Below are 20,250 nucleotides of genomic sequence, written 5' to 3'. Positions count from 1 at the left end.
GTGGTAATTAACTACAATGACCATAATCCATTGCGTGCCTACTTATCCGGTCTGTGTTTCTTTTCTACTCATGCTACAAGAGGTTAGTGTGGGACAGACAGAGAAAAAAGAGAGAAGAATGCGAGATCGAGAGGGATAGAGAGAAGTTGCTTCGCAAGGTATCTCTACCTGAAAATACACAGTGATGGAAAAAGTACTCAATTGCCATACTTGAGTAAAATACTACTTGAGTAAAAGTCTAAAAGTATTTGGTTTAAAATATACTTAAATATCAAAAGTAAATGGAATAGCTCAAATGTACGTAAGTATCAAAAGTTAAAGTAAAAGTATAAACCATTTAAAAATTCCTTATATTAAGCAAACCAGATGGCACACATTTACTTTTTAAATATATTTTGGAGGATAGCCAGGGGCACACTAACACTCAGACATAATTTACAAATAAAGCATTTGTGTTTAGTGAGTCTGCCAGATCAGAGGTAGTAGGGATGACCATGGATGTTCTCTTGATAAGTGTGTGAAATGTACCATTTTCCTGTCAAAATGTAACAAGTACTTTTGGGTGTCAGGAAAAATGTATGGAGTAAAAAGTACATTATTTTCTTTAGCAATGTAGTAAAGTAAAAGTAGTCAAAAATATAAATAGTAAAGTACAGATAGCCCAAAAAAATACTTAAGTAGTAATTTAAAGTATTTTTACTTAAGTACTTTACACCACTGAAAATACTGGATCTAAGTAATTGATAGTTAGTATTCAGCAGTCATAAAAGTATGTCTTATTTACTTTGAAGAACTACTAAAATAGTGATTTTGTCAGTCAGCTCTATAGAGATGAGATGATGACTTGGAATGAAATAATAAAGTCATCAAATAAAACCACAACAACTGAAATATTTTATTAAAGTGATAAGCAGTAATGGGCAGTCACTACTATCATGGGACTTATATTAATTGTTTTATTCCGTGTTAGAGTATTCAACCCACATTATGCATAGTGCATTTTATGTAAAAAAATTATAATATTGAAATCAAAAAACGATAATTTTTTCATAATCTAACCGAAACCGAACTGACCTCAAAAAGCTTTATGTCACGCCCTGACCATAGAGAACCATTGTTTCTCTATGGTATAGTAGGTCAGGGCGTGACTAGGGGGTGATTTAGTATATGGATGTCTATGTTGTATTCTAGTTTATTATTTCTATGTGGGTATTCTAGTTTTCATATTTCTAGGTTGGTGTGCATGATATGGTTCCCAATTAGAGGCAGCTGGTTATCGTTGTCTCTAATTGGGGATCATATTAAAGATGCATTTTTTCCACCTGTGTTTTATGGGATATTGTTTTGAGTTAGTGCACGTAGCACCTCTTAGTTACGGTTCATTGTTTGTTTCGTTCTTTCTTTGTTGTTTTGTGAGTTTCTAATATTAAATATGTGGAAACCATATCGCGCTGCACCTTGGTCCAATTATTACGACGAACGTGACAGAATATCCCATCAAACCAGGACAAAGCAGCGTGTTCACCAGGTGAAGGATTTCTGGACATCGGAAGGAGATAATGGAGGACAGTGACGACGACAGGGTTCGCGGCTACAGAAAGCCTAAGGACAACCCCAAGTTTTTTTTTTTGGGGGGGGGCACATGGAGCTAGCGACTGAGCAGAGGGAAGAACCAGAGACTGTCAGGGAGGCATTGGCGAAGTTGGGAGAGAGTGAGATGAGAGAGATGTTGTGCAAGTGTGTTCTGCTCAACATCCGACCAGAGGATCCGGTTAGCAGTCTGGTGCAACCTGTGCCGGTTACACGCTTCTGGTCTCAAGCTTCAGGCGACGGTCCCCCATTCCGGAGCTTCAGGCGACGGTCCCCCAGTCCGGAGCTTCAGGCGACGGTCCCCCAGTCCGGAGCTTCAGGCGACGGTCCCCCAGTCCGGAGCTTCAGGCGACGGCCCACGGTCTGGAACCTCCAGCTCCATGGCTGGAGCCTTCCCCTGCGCCGATGCCCAGTCTAAGCACGGCATCCAGTCTAGCTCCAAGGCCAGAGTCTTCTTCTGCGTTGGTGCCCAGTCCAGGCACAGCGTCCAGTCCCACTCCATGGCGGGAGCCTTCCCCTGCGCCAATGCCCAGTCCAGGCACAGCATCCAGTCCAGCTCCAAGGCCAGAGCATTCTCCTGCACCGGTGCTTAGTCCTGATACGGCGTACAGTCCTGCTCCATGGCAGGAGCCTTCCTCTGCACTGATGTCCAGTCCAGATCTGGTGTCCAGTCCTGCTCCATGGCAGGAGCCTTCCTCTGCACTGATGTCCAGTCCAGATCTGGTGTCCAGTCCCGCTCCATGGCAGGAGCCTTCCTTGACACCGAGGTCCAGTCCAGGCACAGTGTTCAGCCCGGGTCCATGGCTGGATCCACGAGATGAGCAGGTTCTTTGGCTCGCACCAGAGCCGCCACCAAAGCTGGCGGATCAACGAGCTGAGCGGGTTCTTCTTCCCGCACCAGAGCCGCCCCCGATGCTGGCGGATCCGCGGGATTAGCAGTTTCTTCGTCCCGCACCAGAGCCGCCACCGATACTAATCACCCCCCTACCCTACCCATTTGGTTTCAGGTTTTGCGGCCGGAGTCCGCACCTTTGGCGGGGTATTGTCACGCCCTGACCATTGAGAACCATTGTTTCTCTATGGTATAGTAGGTCAGGGCGTGACTAGGGGGTGATTTAGTATATGGATGTCTATGTTGTATTCTAGTTTATTATTTCTATGTGGTTATTCTAGTTTTCATATTTCTAGGTTGGTGTGCTTGATATGGTTCCCAATTAGAGGCAGCTGGTTATTGTTGTCTCTAATTGGGGATCATATTTAAGACGCATTTTTTTCCACCTGTGTTTTATGGGAGTTAGTGCACGTAGCACCTCTTAGTTACGGTTCATTGTTTGTTTCGTTCTTTCTTTGTTGTTTTGTGCGTTTCTAATATTAAATATGTGGAAACCATATCGCGCTGCACCTTGGTTCAATTATTACTACGAACGTGACACTTTAATTGCTCAGCACTAGTGCTTTGTTAGTCTCTGCGGGCCGGCGTGACCTTACCCTGTGAGGCCCGAGGATGAAGGGTTTCCACTAATTGACTCCAAATTAATCAATTACAGGAATCACCACAGCGTCAACGGCAAGCCCCCTCCCCCCAGAGCAGCTCACGATAAAGGGACACAAAAATCGAAAGCTTGAAAGAAAGAGGTTAAAAAAAAGCTTCCTGATCTGGTTCACTGTGGGGTGACTGAGAGGACACAGTTTAACTCTCCACAAAAAAACAATGGATTAGCATCGAAAGTATATGAAACCAGCACAGTCGTTAAGGGTAAGACAACTGCTGAAGCTGCGTGTGTGTGTGTGTGTGTGTGTGTGTGTGTGTGTGTGTGTGTGTGTGTGTGTGTGCGTGCGTGCGTTACAGTGAGCTCAAAGTTTTCACATCGCTTGATTTTTTTTTCTCCCACATTTTGTTGTGTTACAGCCTCAATTTAGGATGGATTCAATTTTGATTTTTTGTCACTGGCCTACACACAATAAGCCATAATGTCAAAGTGGAATGATGTTTTTTCAAAATGTTTACAAATGGAAAGCTGAAATGTCTTGAGTCAATAAGTATTCAACCCCTTTGTTATGGCAAGCCTAAATAAGTTCAGGGTAAAAATGTCCTTAATAAGTCACATAATAAGTTGCATGGACTCACTCTGTGCGCAATACTAGTGTTTAACATGATTTGGAATGACTATCTCCTCTCTGTACCCCACACATACAAATGATCTGTAAGGTCCCTCAGTCGAGCAGTACATTTCAACCACAACGACAAGGGAGGTTTTCCAATTCCTGCGTGGACTAGTTACAATTCTGACTTAAATCTTCTTGAAAATACGGTGTATAGCAAGACCTGAAAATGGTTGTCTAGCAATGATCAATAACCAATTTGACAGAGCTTGAAGAATTTTGAAAAGAATAATGGGCAAATGTTCCACAATCCAGATGTGGAAAGCTCTTAGATACGTACCCTGAAAGACTCACCGCTGTAATCGCTTCCAAAGGCGGGGTGTGAATACTTATGTAAATTAGATATTTCTGTATTTCATTTTCAATAAAATTGCAAAAATGTCTAAAAACATGTTTTCACTGTCATTATGGTGTATTGTAGAGGTCGACCGGTTATGATTTTTCAACACCGATACCGATTATTGGAGGACCAAAAAAGCCGATACCGATTAATCGGACGATTTTTATATATACATTTGTAATAATGACAATTACAACAATACTGAATGAACACTTATTTTAACTTAATATAATACATCAATAAAATCAATTTAGTCTCAAATAAATAATGAAACATGTTTGGTTTAAATAATGCAAAACCAAAGTGTTGGAGAAGAAAGTAAAAGTGCAATATGTGCCATGTAAAAAAGCTAACGTTTTAAGTTCCTTGCTCAGAACATGAGAACATATGAAAGCTGGTGGTTCATTTTAACATGAGTCTTCAATATTCCCAGGTAAGAAGTTTTAGGTTGTAGTTATTATAGGACTATTTCTCTCTATACCATTTGTATTTCATATACCTTTGACTATTGGATGTTCTAATAGGTACTTTGGTATTGCCAGCCTAATCTCGGGAGTTGATAGGCTTGAAGTCATAAACAGCGCAATGCTTGAAGCGAACAGCGAAGAGCTGCTGGCAAATGCAGGAAAGTGCGGTTTGAATGAACGCTTACGAGCCTGCTGCTGCCTACCACCGCTCAGTCAGACTGCTATATCAAATCATAGACTTAATTATAATATAATAACATACAGAAATACGAGCCTTAGGTCATTAATATGGTCAAATCCGGAAACTATCCTTTCGAAAACAAAACGTTTATTCTTTCAGTGAAATACGGAACCGTTCCATATTTTATCTAAAGGTGGCATCCCTAAGTCTAAATATTGCTGTTACATTGCACAACCTTCAATGTTATGTCATAATTATGTACAATTCAGGCAAATTAATTACGGTCTTTGTTAGGAAGAAATGGTCTTCACACAGTTCGCAACGAGCCAGGCGGCCCAAACTGCTGCATATACCCCGACTCTGCTTGCACAGAACGCAAGAGAAGTGACACAATTTCCCTAGTTAAAATGAAATTCATGTTAGCAGGCAATATTAACTAAATATGCAGGTTTAAAAATATATACTTGTGTATTGATTTTAAGAAAGGCATTGATGTTTATGGTTAGGTACACATTGGTGCAACGACAGTGCTTTTTTTGCGAATGCGCTTGTTAAATCACCGTTTGGCGAAGTAGGCTGTGATTCAATGATCAATTAACAGGCACCGCATCGATTATATGCAACGCAGGACAAGCTAGATAAACTAGTAATATCATCAACCATGTGTAGTTAACTAGTGATAATGTTAAGATTGATAGTTTTTTATAAGATAAGTTTAATACTAGCTAGCACCTTACCTTGGCTCCTTGCTGCACTTGCATAACAGGTAGTCAGCCTGCCACGCAGTCTCCTCGTGGAGTGCAATGTAATCGGCCATAATCGGTGTCCAAAAATGCGGATTACCGATTTATGAAAACTTGAAATCGACCCTAATTAATAGGCCATTCCGATTAATCGGTCGACCTCTAGTGTATTGTGTGTAGATGGGTGAGAAAAATAATATATTTAATCCATTTTGAATTCAGGCTGTAACACAACAAAATGTGGAATAAGTCAAGAGGTATGAATACTTTCTGAAGGCACTGTAAAACACAGCTTCCAGGAAAATATGTTTTTTAACCTTAGCCATTAGACTCCCCCCCGTTCCATTAGCTTTCACTAACCATCTATCACAGTGCTGCTTGGTGCTGTCAGACAGAGAGAGCTGCTTGAATCAGGTAGAACGTCGTCTCTGAGAGAGAGAGGCAGCAGCAGCTAGGAGAACAATGCACTCCCATTCCACCTGCCTTTCATCTCCTGCCTTTATCCCATTACATTGGTTAAAAGGTCTCCGGTTCCTATTCGCTGCATGCTTATTGATTCCTGGGGACACCGCTAAGGGATACTCTTCTGTCTGCTCTGAAAATAGCAGGATTGAGTTATGGCCTGAAAGAACAGCCTGAAGAAACAGCCTCGTCTTGCTACCAACAAGAACTGATTATACCCTGTCCTTCTTGAGTCCTCAACCGTTGACTCAGCATTTTAAACAGAGGTTTAATTGGGATTTTACTTTCCACATATTTTGGGATTGTGTGGTGGATCAGCTCAGGTCAGACACAAAATGATGAGAGAAAGATGGGAATCGTCAGAAAAACACAGGGACCTATTTCAACCTCTTTAGATTGTCCAACAACTATCTAGCTTGCATTACCCCTGACCTACTGACTGAGTAGCCTGGTGGTCCAGTCTGTGCGTTAGCCAACTTCTGTTTGTGTCCATTCATGGTAATGCCAAACCGACTGGCCTCTGCGATCTCAACGTTAACATGCGTTCCCATTTCAAGCGGGGTTGCTGATTGGTTGTTGAACACAACGTTCTTCATGTAACTTTCTTAAGAATTTATTTTGGGAGAGTGTGGCTGAACTGTTGCCAGTATTTAGGCTGCGATTCAATGAAAAGCAGCGTTGATATAATGTTGATTAGAGTGAGTTGATATGCTAAGAACATTTCAGTCAGGGGAAGGATTAAGCTAAACACAACACAAGGTAAAAGAGCACAAACCCTTGACTCTGAATCTCTAAGCTGAGCTCTAATCCCAAATCTTAAATGGCAACAGCCAGCCACTGCTCTCTGGCAAACCATCAACAGTGCAAGAGATGGTCAGGATATGACTATCTTATGTACATGATGTTATCAGCATGAATCTAACTGCCTTTCACTGTGCACACAATAAAGACCTGCATCGGGTCGAATACCCACGATTCCCTGCGGGTGACACAAAAAAAACAAACAGCTGGCGGGTGGAATGAAAACATTATTTCAACCAGAGGATTGGCTCACGGTTCAGAACAATTATATTGCTGGTCGGAAACATTTTAAATGAAGATAAAACATAAAACAGACTAGGCTATAGGCCTAGGCTACCAGCCAGCCATGCACGCTTTGGAACAGTGAACGGTCGATTATTTGCGTGGTGCTGAAACATTCCTAATTTGTTTATGTGCAGAGCTAATATTCCCTCCCCCCACGCGTGACTACATTGCCAAGTTAACGTTCCCTGGTTTGCCTAGTTCATGCAAAAATGGCTAACATAGCTTAACTGTGGAAATAAAAAATAAGGTTATAGTGGTGGAATACACCATCATGGAAACAGGTGCTGAGCGAGTGAAATCCCAGATTTGGAAGTATTATGGAGTCCTTGTGGACAAGGAGGTCAACAACCCGGTTGATGGATACAGAGCCTGGAGAAAGTGCAAGCGTGTATTTGTTTAAGGTAATTCAGTTAATTATCAGTTAATTATTTTGTTAATTCAGGCTTTAGTTCATTTAGACCATACGCAGGCCATATAAAGTTGGTAAAAGTTTGAGCAGGCTATAGCCTACTAAATAAATGTATGGTATTTCTGAAGCCTATAGCCTATTTGATTCTGGGAATTGTTTGTTTGAGTTTCAATTAAACTATTTGATTATCTAAACAATATTGAACGTAAAGGTCTTGTTTTGTTAAGTCGGTTAAAGGCTTTCATTAGGTAAGAAGGCTAATTAGAAGGCTCTTCTTCAAAGCGATGTGAATTGTCAATGTGCCGCTTTACATTGTGGAAAAAAAGAGGATATTAATTAATGCCAGAGTTTCCTTTCATCCAAATGTTGAATAGATATGCAGACAAATGAATTAATGCAGAGAAGGGGTATAGCCTAATAGCCTATTAGGGCCTACTCTGGAGTCATAAAAACAGTTCAATAAATTGATGTTATTTGTCGGGTCACGGATTGGATCCCAGAACAACTATGTGGGTGGGTCGGGTTGCAGAGAAAAATCTGTCTTGACGTTGGTTGTCGGGTGGGGCTTGGAATTGATGTGGCCAGCGCAGGGTGGGTGCGGCTCCAAAAAACTGACCTGTGCAGGACTCTAACATACAATACCTGTTTGCTTTCTTCATTCAATGAATTCCCTCTTCTTCCCCATTTAGTTGTTTTTTTTAATGAAAAGTTAACAAAGAGATGGTGTTGTAGGTAGCTAAATCGCAGCTACCGCTCTGTATCTCTCTTTCTAAACACGGGATAGAGGATCTATGCCAGCCGTTCAGGAGATCGAGGGGTTGAATGTGCCGCAAAGTCAACATCGTATTGTGGAGCATTGGGGGAGGGGAAAGCGGGGGGTCTGGGAAAAGAAAATTAGATTTCAAAGTCACCTCGGTGGTCTTTTTCCACAGACGTGAGGTACACAATAACAATTTGGCTGTGGACGAGAGCGGGCTGAGATTGCCCCTTTATCCCCTGCATTAACTATATGAACTACCCACTGTATCGCTTCAGATACTATCAGCTCCTAAAGCTCTCTGGGTTTGCCCTTGTAGTCTTCCAATATCATTTTCATTTTAAATTCAGATGTAATGACCCTGTCAGCTCTCCCCCTGCAGTGTTGGCCATCATCTTCTCAAATATCTCTGTCCCTTCCCCCTAACTCACAGCTCTCCCTCTCTCCATCTCTCACTGTGGTCATGTGATCTGACCTGTCCCAGTTAGCCATGGTTCTACTTAAAACATGGCAGTGAAAATAAGCTTTATTACCAGTGCGTCATCTAACCTTTTTGGTATCTACTGAATGCACAGCGAGATGGTCCACTGGTAACTGAGGTCATATTCGTCACCTAGTAATGTGACGTCACCAAACATATCCCGATATGGATGCATTTCCAGGAGATTCTCAATATACGTTTCTGAGTATAAATTAGATTAAAATAAATGACGCTTGCAGAGATCCGACAAACAATGTGAAGACTTCGGAATTACATTGAACAGGCTGTTGTTATTTCCATCTCAAGTCAAATAAGTAACTGTTGCTTTGAACTCTACCACAGTCATGGTGGTGGTGACCACAGCCGACAAGTCATTAACCAATCAATTGTTAGAATCATAAGAGGAAGGAAGTGTACTCACGGCTGGCAGAGCTTAACCAGATCATGGTCGGTCGTGGCTGGGGGAAGGCCTCGGATGTACAGGTTGGTTTTACTGAGCTGCTCCCAGCCTGCAGTGCTGGAGCTACTGCTGTTGTTGGTGCTGCTGTTGGTGCTGGGGATGGGCGGAGCCATGGGGTGTGAGGAAAGGGCTGCAGGTGGCTGCCGAAGGAAAACACACAGAATGGTGTCAGTCCAAGACAAAACGACATGTCGGTGCGAAGTGCCAACATACTGGTGTTCCCTGTTGCTAAACAAAAGAGAGAGAGACAGACACAGAGAAATAGACTACTCGGAATGAAACAGACTACATTGCCTTGCCACGTGGATGCGCGGTCACGTGGACATTTAATTGTGCAAATAAATACATGTGTTCATTATTGATTGACATCTAGCAGAGCTAGTGATCGCCAGTGAGTAATCATGAAACAATACACGTTTGCATTTCATTAGTGGGTTAAGAAAACGTGCTTGGATTTTATTCCAACCCTTAACGCGGCTTTGTCTACGAATCTTGTCTCCTCCATGAGTTACTCAGAGAGATTCTTTATTTCACTCCCGCTGTAACCATAACAGTATTTTAGTGCGCTGGACCAGAAAACCATCGGTCTTCACTATAAGCATATCGTTGTGGCCCAGCTAAATCTTCCATATTGGTGCATGCTACAAATGAACTGTCCTGCTACTTCATAATTTAGTACTATCGAATGGGTGCCCCGTGTGAAGATTAATATTGAACAGAGCAGTGATACATATCTGCTGAGCAATCTCCATCAGAAGTCGGGAAGTCAGCACAAACTGCGTACCGAGGGGCGTGCAGATCTGCTCTGATACTGATGTGACACTGGAAGGTCGTGCGCGATTTAGAGAGCCCTTCCCACCAATCCCCTGGTGATTGACTGACTTCCCAACTAGACATGTCAACGACTACATTTCCAGCATAGCCTGCTTTACCATCCCACTGCCACCCCTACACTTACACACAGGCTTAATTGCATTAGGTTCCAGTTAGAGAGGCATGGTGGAGAATGTAATTCAACCTCAACACCAGTTCTTTTTGAACACTGAGGATCAGCGTGTTTGGAACAATGATATGCCACCCGATTTCTGTAACTTGCAGAATACAAAATAAATATACCCTTTTCAATCGATTGGAAAGAGAAGGGAAGTTCTGTAATGTGCACGGAAAATGTGTCGAACAGTTCTTCCAGCATTGAATTTCAGAGATATTTGGTCTCATTCAGGGGCTTCATTCCAGCTAAACCTAGGGTATGGGTAAGGTCATTTACTACACAATTAAAAAAACTCTAAAATGCAATTTGGAGAACAGCATTGACTCCAGCCATTATCACCATGTTGCTGTAGCATCATTCACATCAGTCAATAGGGGACTTAACGTTCTACAAACACATGCCATACAATAATTAGCTGCCATGTCAAGTCAAACAGCAGTTACCTAGCCAAAGCCATCCATTACAGCCATCTTTACCTCTGCAATCTGTTGAGAAAAAGTCTTGCTGTTCCCTGCAGCTGCATCAATGCACTCTCCACAGAAAGGAAGAGGCAAAGCGAGAGGTTTAACTAGAAAAAATCTGTCGAAAATAAGCCCAATGTGTTTCTATGGGCTTATTTTGGACCTAAACTTGTCGCCTGTCTTCCCGCCTTTGGGACAATGACTCCCATTGTTAGGGCGGAGACATGAGCATCTCGTCATTATTATACAGGCTCCCGAGTGGTGCAGTGGTCTAAGGCACTGCATCTCTGTGCAAGAGGTGTCACTACAGTCCGTGGTTCGAATCCAGACTGAATCCCATCTGGCCGTGATTGGGAGTCCCATAGGGCGGTGCACAATTGGCCCAACGTCGTCTGGGTTTGGTGGTCATTGTAAATAAGAATTTGTTCTTAACTGACTTGCCTAGTTAAACAGAAATACAGATCTCTACTCTCCATAAAGCTAGGCAGCCATACAAACAGCCTTCCTAGGTGTCCGCATGATCCTAAAGTCAGCTGACTACTACCGCTAAACATCATTTACCTTTTCATCAGGATTGGAATGATTTTAGTAGTCTATTTTAAATTGGTGGTGTTGAGCTAGGGTATGGTGACTGCCCTACCCAACTGACGCCCCTGATCTCATTCAATCAACATCTGTAAATCATATGGGCTGTGTCAAGAGTACCTCCCCATCTCAGAGGCAATAAGCCAGTATAGCATGCTTCCTGTTTGTAGGGCCACAGATGTTTGGATCTGAAAAGCTTGGCCTCTTTCTAAGACTGTTCTGTGAGTCTGACACTGTTTATCACCCTTCCCCCTCCGAGGAATCACAAGACAGGAAGCTGATGGAATCCCAAGCAATACGTGGTGACAGAATTGAGCAATCGTCAACCTGGACTCGGCCCAAGCAAGAGATCTTCTTCTTCTCCGGTCTACATGCCTTTTACTACGGAAACCAACTTGACCTGCTGTTGGATTCATTCATTATTTTCCTTCCTGTCACAAACAGCTCTTTGCCAGGGAATTTTTATGTATGCTGTGAACGTAACTCCTCAAATGAAATGACCTTTTCACAAAGGCTTCTGCAGTGACTCTACAGTTATCTCTGAGGACTGTCCTCAAGAAATTAACTCTAACGGGACTGTTGGCGTTTGAAGGATCCCTTGAGATTTCCCCTGTATTTTCCCTCTATATGGTGGGAGGACAGATTAAGACATTAATCACCATGCAGTGCATGCTTGAGGTCATGCTATGTTGGCTAGGGGTTTTGAGGAAAGATACAATCTATCTTAATGAACCATTCTCATGTTATCTAACATCATATCTGACAGACGGGCTAGACACCGTTTCCAACATCTAGACAAAGAATGCAACTAACATAAATGCAACTTTTTCCCTTTTTGTGGGGAAAAATTCATTATTATAAGCTGGTCCTGGCTCCCCAGTGGGGGTACCTGGCTCCTAAGTGGGTGGGCCTATGCACCCCCAGGCCAACCGCTGGCTGCGTCCCTGCCCAGTCAGGTGAAATCCATAGATTACGGTCTAATTAATATATTTAAAATGACAGATTTTCTTTTATGAACTATAACTCAGTAAAATCCTTGAAATGGTTGAAATTGTTGCATGTTGCGTTTATATTTTTGTTCAGTATATATGCATCAACTCAGCAAAAAAAGAAACAACCCTTTTTCAGGACCCTGTCTTTCAAAGATCATTTGTAAAAATCCAATAACTTCACAGATCTTCATTGTAAAGGGTTTAAACACTGTATTCCATGCTTGTTCAATGAACATGCACCTGTGGAACGGTTGCTAAGACACTAACAGCTTACAGACGGTAGGCAAATAAGGTCACAGTTATGAAAACTTAGGACACTAAAGAGGCCTTTCTACTGACTCTAAAAAAAATGAAAGATGCCCAGGGTCCCTGCTCATCTGCGTGAACATGCCTTAGGCATGCTGCAAGGAGGAACGAGTAGCCACCCTTTGCCTTGATGACAGCTTTGCACACTCTTGGCATTCTCTCAACAAGCTTCACCTGGAATGCTTTTCCAACAGTCTTGAAGGAGTTCCCACATATTCACTTGTTGGCTGCTTTTCCTTTACTCTGCGGTCCAACTCATCCCAAACCATCTCAATCAGATTGAGCTTGGGTGATTGGGGAGGCCAGGTAATCTGATGCAGCACTCCATCACTCTCCTTCTTGGTCAAATAGCCCTTACACAGCCTGGAGGTGTGTTGGGTCATTGTCCTTTTGAAAAACAAATGATAGTCCCACTAAGCACAAACCAGATGGGATGGCGTATTGCTGCAGAATGCTGTGATAGCCATGCTGGTTAAGTGTGCCTTGAATTCTAAATAAATCACTGACAGTGTCCCCAGCAATGGATCCCCAACCCATCACACCTCCTCCACCCTGCTTCACGGTGGGAACCACACATGCGGAGATCATCGGTTCATCTACTCTGCGTTTCACAAAGACACGGTGGTTGGAACAAAAAATCTCAAATTTGGACTCATCAGACCAAAGGACAGATTTCCACCGGTCTAATGTCCATTGCTCGTGTTTCTTGGCCCAAGCAAGTCACTTCTTCTTATTGGTGTCCTTTAGTAGTGGTTTCTTTGCAGCAATTGACCATGAAGGCCTGATTCACACAGTCTCCTCTGAACAGTTGATTTGAGATGTGTCTGTTACTTGAACTCTGTGAAGCATTTACTTGGGCTGCAATTTCTGAGGCTGGTAAATCTAATGAACTTATCCTCTGCAGCAAAGGTAACTCTGGGTCTTCCATTCCTGTGGCGGTCCTCATGAGAGCCAGTTTCATCATAGCGCTTGATGGTTGCTGCGACTGCACAATTTTCCGGATTGACTGACCTTCATGTCTTAAAGTAATGATGGACTGTTGTTTCTCTGTGCTTAATTGAGCTGTTCTTGCCATAATATGGACTTGGGCGTTTACCAAATAGGGCTATCTTCTGCATACCACCCCTACATTGTCACAACACAACTGATTGCCTCAAACACATTAAGGAAAGAAATACCACAAATTAATTTTAACAAGGCACACCTGTTAATTGCAATGCATTCCAGGTGACTACCTCGTGAAGCTGGTTGAGAGAATGCCAAGAGTGTGCAAAGCTGTCAAGGCAAAGGGTGGCTACTTTGAAGAATCTCAAATATAAAATATATTTTGATTTGTTTAACACTTTTTTGGTTACTACATGATTCCATATGTGTTATTTTATAGTTGTGATGTCTTCACTATCATTCGACAATGTAGAAAATAGTAAAAAATAAAGAAAAACCCTGGTATGACTAGGTGTGTCCCAACTTTTGACTGGTACTGTATAAGTTGGAAATATGACTCTCTCATGGTGAAACCCAACACTCCAGTATTCCATGTTTATCCTGCACTCTCTGGATGTTTGGGTTTCAGGCATAAATCTCATGTTGGGATCTATAGGGAACAGCAATTTCCATTTCACATCACATTCTTCCGTTCACAGCATTTCACTACCCATGAACATCGCAAATTCTAACACTTCGAATATTGTTGCATCCATGTGATTAATCATTCAGCAACACGTCTCATTTTGTGGACAACAATGTTACAATACTAATGCATTAAAAAAAGATTACATTGAAAGTCTGGACACGAAGGTGACATTGACCAATCTCCTATTGAGTTGGCATCATAACTCAATAGACAGTCATAGCCTAAAAGACATGAGAAAAATTAGATAAAAGGTCAATGCTGACATCTGTTCTCATAGTTGACACTAACAGTAGAACCTGATTGAGAATCCTTCTATGCATTTTTGAAACATGTCCCAAAAATGCCATGTATTCAGGTAGCATGCAAGAGGAAGGATCACATGTAATCTCCAGGCTATCTGTCAAAGAGTGTCATGTCCAGACAGGTCACTTCGCTTTACAAAACAGTCAAGTCTTTCATGTGTTTTCTGTAAACTGTGAAGGTCCTTCAATCACAGTCACCTTTTGAACCCATAACAGATTTATCTGCTAGAGAGGGCATGTGGTACTGAAAATGCCTTAGCATTGAAAGCATTGGGTATAGGTTGAGAGCCATGTTGATATTTCTCATAATAGTCAATGATGATGTCGTTGGATATTTGTGCTTTATGAACATTCCTAACACATAATTATCATTTTGTAATTTATAGCAATATAATGTATTCAAGGGTTTGTTTTAACTTTCTATACATGACTTTCATTCTGTTGTAATAGTGAAGAGAGTGAGAACATTTAGTGTCTGTTATACTGTAGCTCATGAAATAATCATCTGATATCATCATCAGGCTCCCAACTAGGAAGTGTGCCACTAGCTCAAGTTATTTCTGAACAAAGACAATCTTTGAGGAGAATGCCAGCGGTGCCCTTGGTTTTCAGTCCCGGCTAAATCCGCACACCCAAGGAGAGAAACTCCCTTTTCCGCAGGACTGAAAGCCAGTTTGTTTTCATACATCTGCCTGCCTATTGAGCACCAGGAGTCTGAGGGAGTGTGATGGGGAGAGCCCAGTGTCTTATCAGCATGCTCCAGACCAGCAGAGCCCGTCATATCCGAGCTGGAAATTCACTAGGCTTCCAGTAACACAGGCCTCGCCCTCACAGAACTATCCAAGCCCTCAGCTAAGACTAGCCTCTTACTATGACAGCAGACTTGAATAATCCTGAATATGAATAAGTCTTCAACACCATCAACAGTTTCCTGTCAAAAATGTTAATCCATATAGAAATTGGGAAAATTGGACGCATGATTGAATTACATTCCGCCGCTTTGCCTACATTTTACATGGGAAACAGCAATCTACAGAGGCACATCATAATTTCAAAGCTATCATTCAATTATCACAAGGTCATTCCAATACATTTCTCCATGACCTCAATGTTATCTGGGTGGTTTATTACATTGTTATCGTTTGAAAAAGATGGGATATAGGGTGGTTTATATAGAATCCTTACAGCCTAGCGGTTCAGAGTGTTGGGCCAGTAACCAAAAGGTTGCTGGTTCAAATCCCGAGCCGACTAGGTGAAACAATCTGCCGATGTGCCCTCGAGCAAGGCACTTAACCCTAATTGCTCCTGTAAGTCGCTCTCAATAAGAGCATTTGCTAAATGGCTAAAATGTAAATATAAAGTGGCCGAATATCAACATTGGTAAGGCACTTCTACTGAACTAGTTCTACATTGGAACACACAGTAGTGAGGACAAGCTCCTGAATCTCCAAAGTTTAAAGGTAAAGGGGATTTCAGAAAGTCTCTTGAGAATGCCTTCACTTCTCTACCACAAGATATCAAATTAAATGAATTTGATAACATAAACTATACATATAAACCATCAACTAAATTATTTGTTGATTAAAATCCAGGTCAAAGAAAAGGTTGATGAGTAGCTAGATTGAATGCACTGTTAAAGGGCTAAATACACTGACATCAGGCCCAACTATGGATATTCTAACAAAATCATTGAATTAAAAACAGTAGCAATAGCCTACTAGTTTACTGAAAGAATACAACGAGAATACAGCAGTTTCAGAGATAACCCACTAATACTATACGAGTAGAAATGTGTTTTAAAATGCCTAGTGAAATTCTGTTGACTGATTAAAACTAAACTTTCTGTTCCTCAATTCTCTCTGGGAATAGGCTATTTGTCTCCATAGTCTGATCAAAAAAGACATGTTTTGCGATTTCAATGAGTCAGCTTGATGATGAGGATGAATGCCTATTACATACATTTTGTATAATCAAATAGGCTATTTACCTGCTTACGATACGGAGTCCTCAATGGGTTGCAAGAATTCGCAAAAATCATCATCGGTTTCCAAAGACCCAAGATCGATTGTTTTACTAATGTATTTCGAACTATTTGTATCCAATGGCTGTTTAGGTGAAGTTGTAAATTTGACTAGCTACATAGATGTGTTTGTAAAAATATCGTCTCTTTGCTATACTAAAGCAAAGACTACTAGGCTTACTATAGGCTACTGTAGGCCTATATAGTATACTGTATTTGACATATAGTATCATATACTACCATAAAATATAGCGATGTCAACGTATGCGCGAATTAGTCCGAACTTCGATTTCCCAACCCCGTTTCTTGAGTTCATTGATTTGCATTGAGTCCCCCGCATAACGCTCTTCATTAGTTACCACAGCCACAAAGTCCTAAACCCCGCCTATTTCTACAATGTCTCTTTTTAAAATGCGATTTAAAACCTAACCTCAACCCGAACCTTAACCACACTGCCAACCTTATGCCTAAAATGAAATTAAAACCAAATAGCGCATTTTTTATTTCATGTTTTCTTGTCTTTACGATAGAGCCATACTTTGTGGCTGTGGTAACTAGTGGAAACCCCGCAGAACAGAACCTGCCTGGTGGAAGAAACCATTCCTCTATCCGGTGTAGGGATGATGACTTCACTGGATAACATGAAAACAACACTACATCATATTTTTTTCTGCAATTTTCAAGAATATAATCTACTACAATACAGCCTATGGAAGGTGTAAGTACAATTAGCTGGTATAATTGAATAATAGGTCTATACAAGAGACATTGTTACAATGTTTCTTTCCCCTTTCGCTACTATTCTAGTCTGGAATGCATACCAAACATTCCACAGGGTTAGCTATCGGAGTTCATTGGGACGTCCCTACCCTAAACCCTAACCTTAAATTAACCCTATCCTTATCCTAACCATTACCTAACCCTAACCTTAACATTTTTAAACTTCAACTTCAATGGGGTTGGGACGTCCCAAGGATCCCTGATAGCAATACCACACAGTGCGGCCATTAGATAGTTAAAGGAGCAGGACGATATTTTGACCGATGCAGGATCCATATGTTATTACAATTTGAATTAAATTGAATGTCCGCAGCGCAGGCCACACCATAGTACATTAAACTAAAATGACTGAATTGATATGTAGATAAACAACACTGAAACAAAAAGGCAACTGAGGGTTAAATCCATAGGACATTTATAACACAATAATAATACATATTAACTCCTCGAAATAAATATTAATCAGATTGATGAAAGCAGACAAAAAGATCAAACACAGATAAAAATACACATGGGAAAATGAAATTGAAAATATATATAACCAATTGAAAATGTTTTCAATTTTCACAGTTCTAATGAAGTAATCGTTACACAGTCTAGGGATGCTATGGATGTGGAGTAAATGTGAAAAGAGACTGCACGCAACAGTAAGGATCGAGCCACTCTTCAGCAGAGATCCGAAATTGTAAGTGAAAGGGTGACCCAGGTTTTTATTATAGCAAAACATACACTCAGAGGCTGTACTTGGCTATAAATCAAAACCCATTCACCCACCAGTCTCCATCTCTGATTGGAAAACCAACAGTGGTGGTGAAGTCAGAATGTGAATTCATGCTGACCTTGTGTGGTCGTTGCCTTTGTGGTTACATTTTTGACCTATTTCTTGTTCTGCCATGCTCTTTCTTTTCACCTGGCGTGTTGTCATCCTTTACAGATGACATCCTCCTTCTCCAAGCTGCATTTCCTGTCTTTAACTAAATATATTGGTCATCATAGCATCAGCAACTCCCAATGTAATTCCATGAGGGGTAGAGTGGTCGTTTTTTTACCCACTGGGCACAGTGTCAGAGCTCACCCTCATCATGCATTTTCTGTCAGGGGCTTTGAACCGACTGCTAATAAGATGATGCAACATCTGGTCCTTTGACCACTGCAAACAGAGCAATGTCAAAATTGGTCTAAAACCAAATCAGCAACAACAAAAAAAGCCAATCCCAGTAAAATGTTTCCTTTTGGTTTCAGCATGGGCTCACTTTAAACCCAAACAATAGAGGTGATTTACTAAAAGCTCCAATGAATCTTTCCTTCCTATCTTTTCCTAGTTGCATTTTTTGAGGTTGTCAAATGGTTTCCTAAAATGTTTTCCTAAAAGACACGACAGATAGAGTCATATATAGAGAGCATATTGGGAGGCCATTTCAGCCACCATTAGATGCAAATAGGTCACAGTTAAAGGGAACAGAAAGACCTGAATCAGCACTCTGTGGAGGTCACTGAGTGAAAGGGGACCAGGGTGGGGAGCGTGATAGTCAGTGGAACTATCTCTTTATATAGGAGTCAAAGGTACATATGTAAACCTGTCAAACGTTTGGACACACCTACTCATTCAAGGGTTTTTCTTGATTTTTACTATTTTCTACATTGTAGAATAATAGTGAAGACATCAAAATTATGAAATAACACCACATGGAATCATGTAGCAACCAAAAAAGTGTTAAACAAATCAAAATATATTTAATATTATAGATTCTTCAAAGTAGCCACCCTTTGCCTTGATGACAGCTTTGCACACTCTTGGCATTCTCTCAACAAGCTTCATGAGGAATGCTTTTCCAACAGTCTTGAAGGAGTTCGCACATATGCTGAGCACTTGTTGGCTGCTTTTCCTTCACTCTGCGGTCCAACTCATCCCAAACCATCTCAATTTGGTTGAGGTCGGGTGATTGCGGAGGACAGGTAATCTGATGTAGCACTCCATCACTCTCCTTCTTGGTCAAATAGCCCTTACACAGCCTTGAGGTTGTTGGGTCATTGTCCTGTTGAAAAACAAATGATGGTCCCACTAAGCGCAAACCAGATGGGATGGTGTATCGCTGCAGAATGCTGTGGTAGCCATGCTGGTTAAGTGTGCCTTGAATTCTAAATAAATCACAGACAATGTCACAAGTAAAGCATCCCCACACCATCACACCTCCTCCTCCATGCTTCACAGTGGGAACCACACACGCCGAGATAATCTGTTCACCTATTCTGCGCCTCAAGGCAGTTGGAACCAAAAATCTGAAATTTGGACTCATCAGACCAAAGGACAGATTTCCACCGGTAAGCCTCTTCTTCTTATTGGTGTCCTTTAGTAGTGGTTTCTTTGCAGCAACTCGACCATGAAGGCCCGATTCACAGTCTCCTCTGAACAATTGATGTTGATATGTGTCTGTTACTTGAACTCTGTGAAGTATTTATTTGGGCTGCAATCTGAGGTTAGCTCTAATTAACTTATCCTCTGCAGCAGAGGTAACTCTGGGTCTTCCATTCCTGTGGCGGTCCTCATGAGAGCCAGTTTCATCATAGCGCTTGATGGTTTTTGCAACTGCACTTGAATAAACTTTAATTCCTTGATATTTTCCGGATTGACTGACCTTCATGTCTTAAAGTAACGATGGACTGTCGTTTCTCTTTGCTTAATTGAGCTGTTCTTGCCATAATATGGACTTGGTCTTTTAACAAATAGGGCTATCATCTGTATACCACCCCTACCTTGTCACAACACAACTGATTGGCTCAAACACATTAAAAAGGAAAGAAATTCCACAAATTCACTTTTAACAAGGAACACCTGTTAATTGAAATGCATTCCAGGTAACTAACTCATGAACCCAGTTGAGAGAATGCCAAGAGTATGCAAAGCTGTCATCAAGGCAAAGGGTGGCTACTTTGAAGAATCTCAAATATAATATATATTTTGATTTGTTTAGCACTTTTTTTGGTTACTACATGATTCCATATGTGTTATTTCATAGTTGTGATGTCTTCACTATGATTCT

The 20,250-nt window shown here is 41.4% G+C and overlaps 1 protein-coding gene across 7 annotated transcripts in view; it reads right to left on the bottom strand.

Moving 5' to 3' along the window:
• The window catches only part of rbms1b (RNA binding motif, single stranded interacting protein 1b), a 64,420-nt gene that overhangs the window by 35,319 nt on the left and 8,851 nt on the right, over positions 1–20,250 (bottom strand). For 4 of the 7 annotated variants that reach the window (XM_029703302.1, XM_029703307.1, XM_029703303.1 and 1 more), the window contains exon 2: positions 9,101–9,279. In XM_029703302.1, coding sequence (XP_029559162.1) covers positions 9,101–9,279 — 179 coding nt within the window. Of the gene's footprint in view, positions 1–9,100; positions 9,280–16,396; positions 16,939–20,250 lie in introns of those variants that run through there. The other 3 variants (XM_029703305.1, XM_029703309.1, XM_029703306.1) reach the window with 3 other exon arrangements.

The sequence above is a fragment of the Salmo trutta genome, chromosome 20 (genome assembly GCF_901001165.1).
Source record: "Salmo trutta chromosome 20, fSalTru1.1, whole genome shotgun sequence".
Taxonomy (NCBI): domain Eukaryota; kingdom Metazoa; phylum Chordata; class Actinopteri; order Salmoniformes; family Salmonidae; genus Salmo; species Salmo trutta.
Note: the sequence above shows the minus strand (reverse complement) of the source record. Positions and strands in the feature narration are given on the sequence as shown.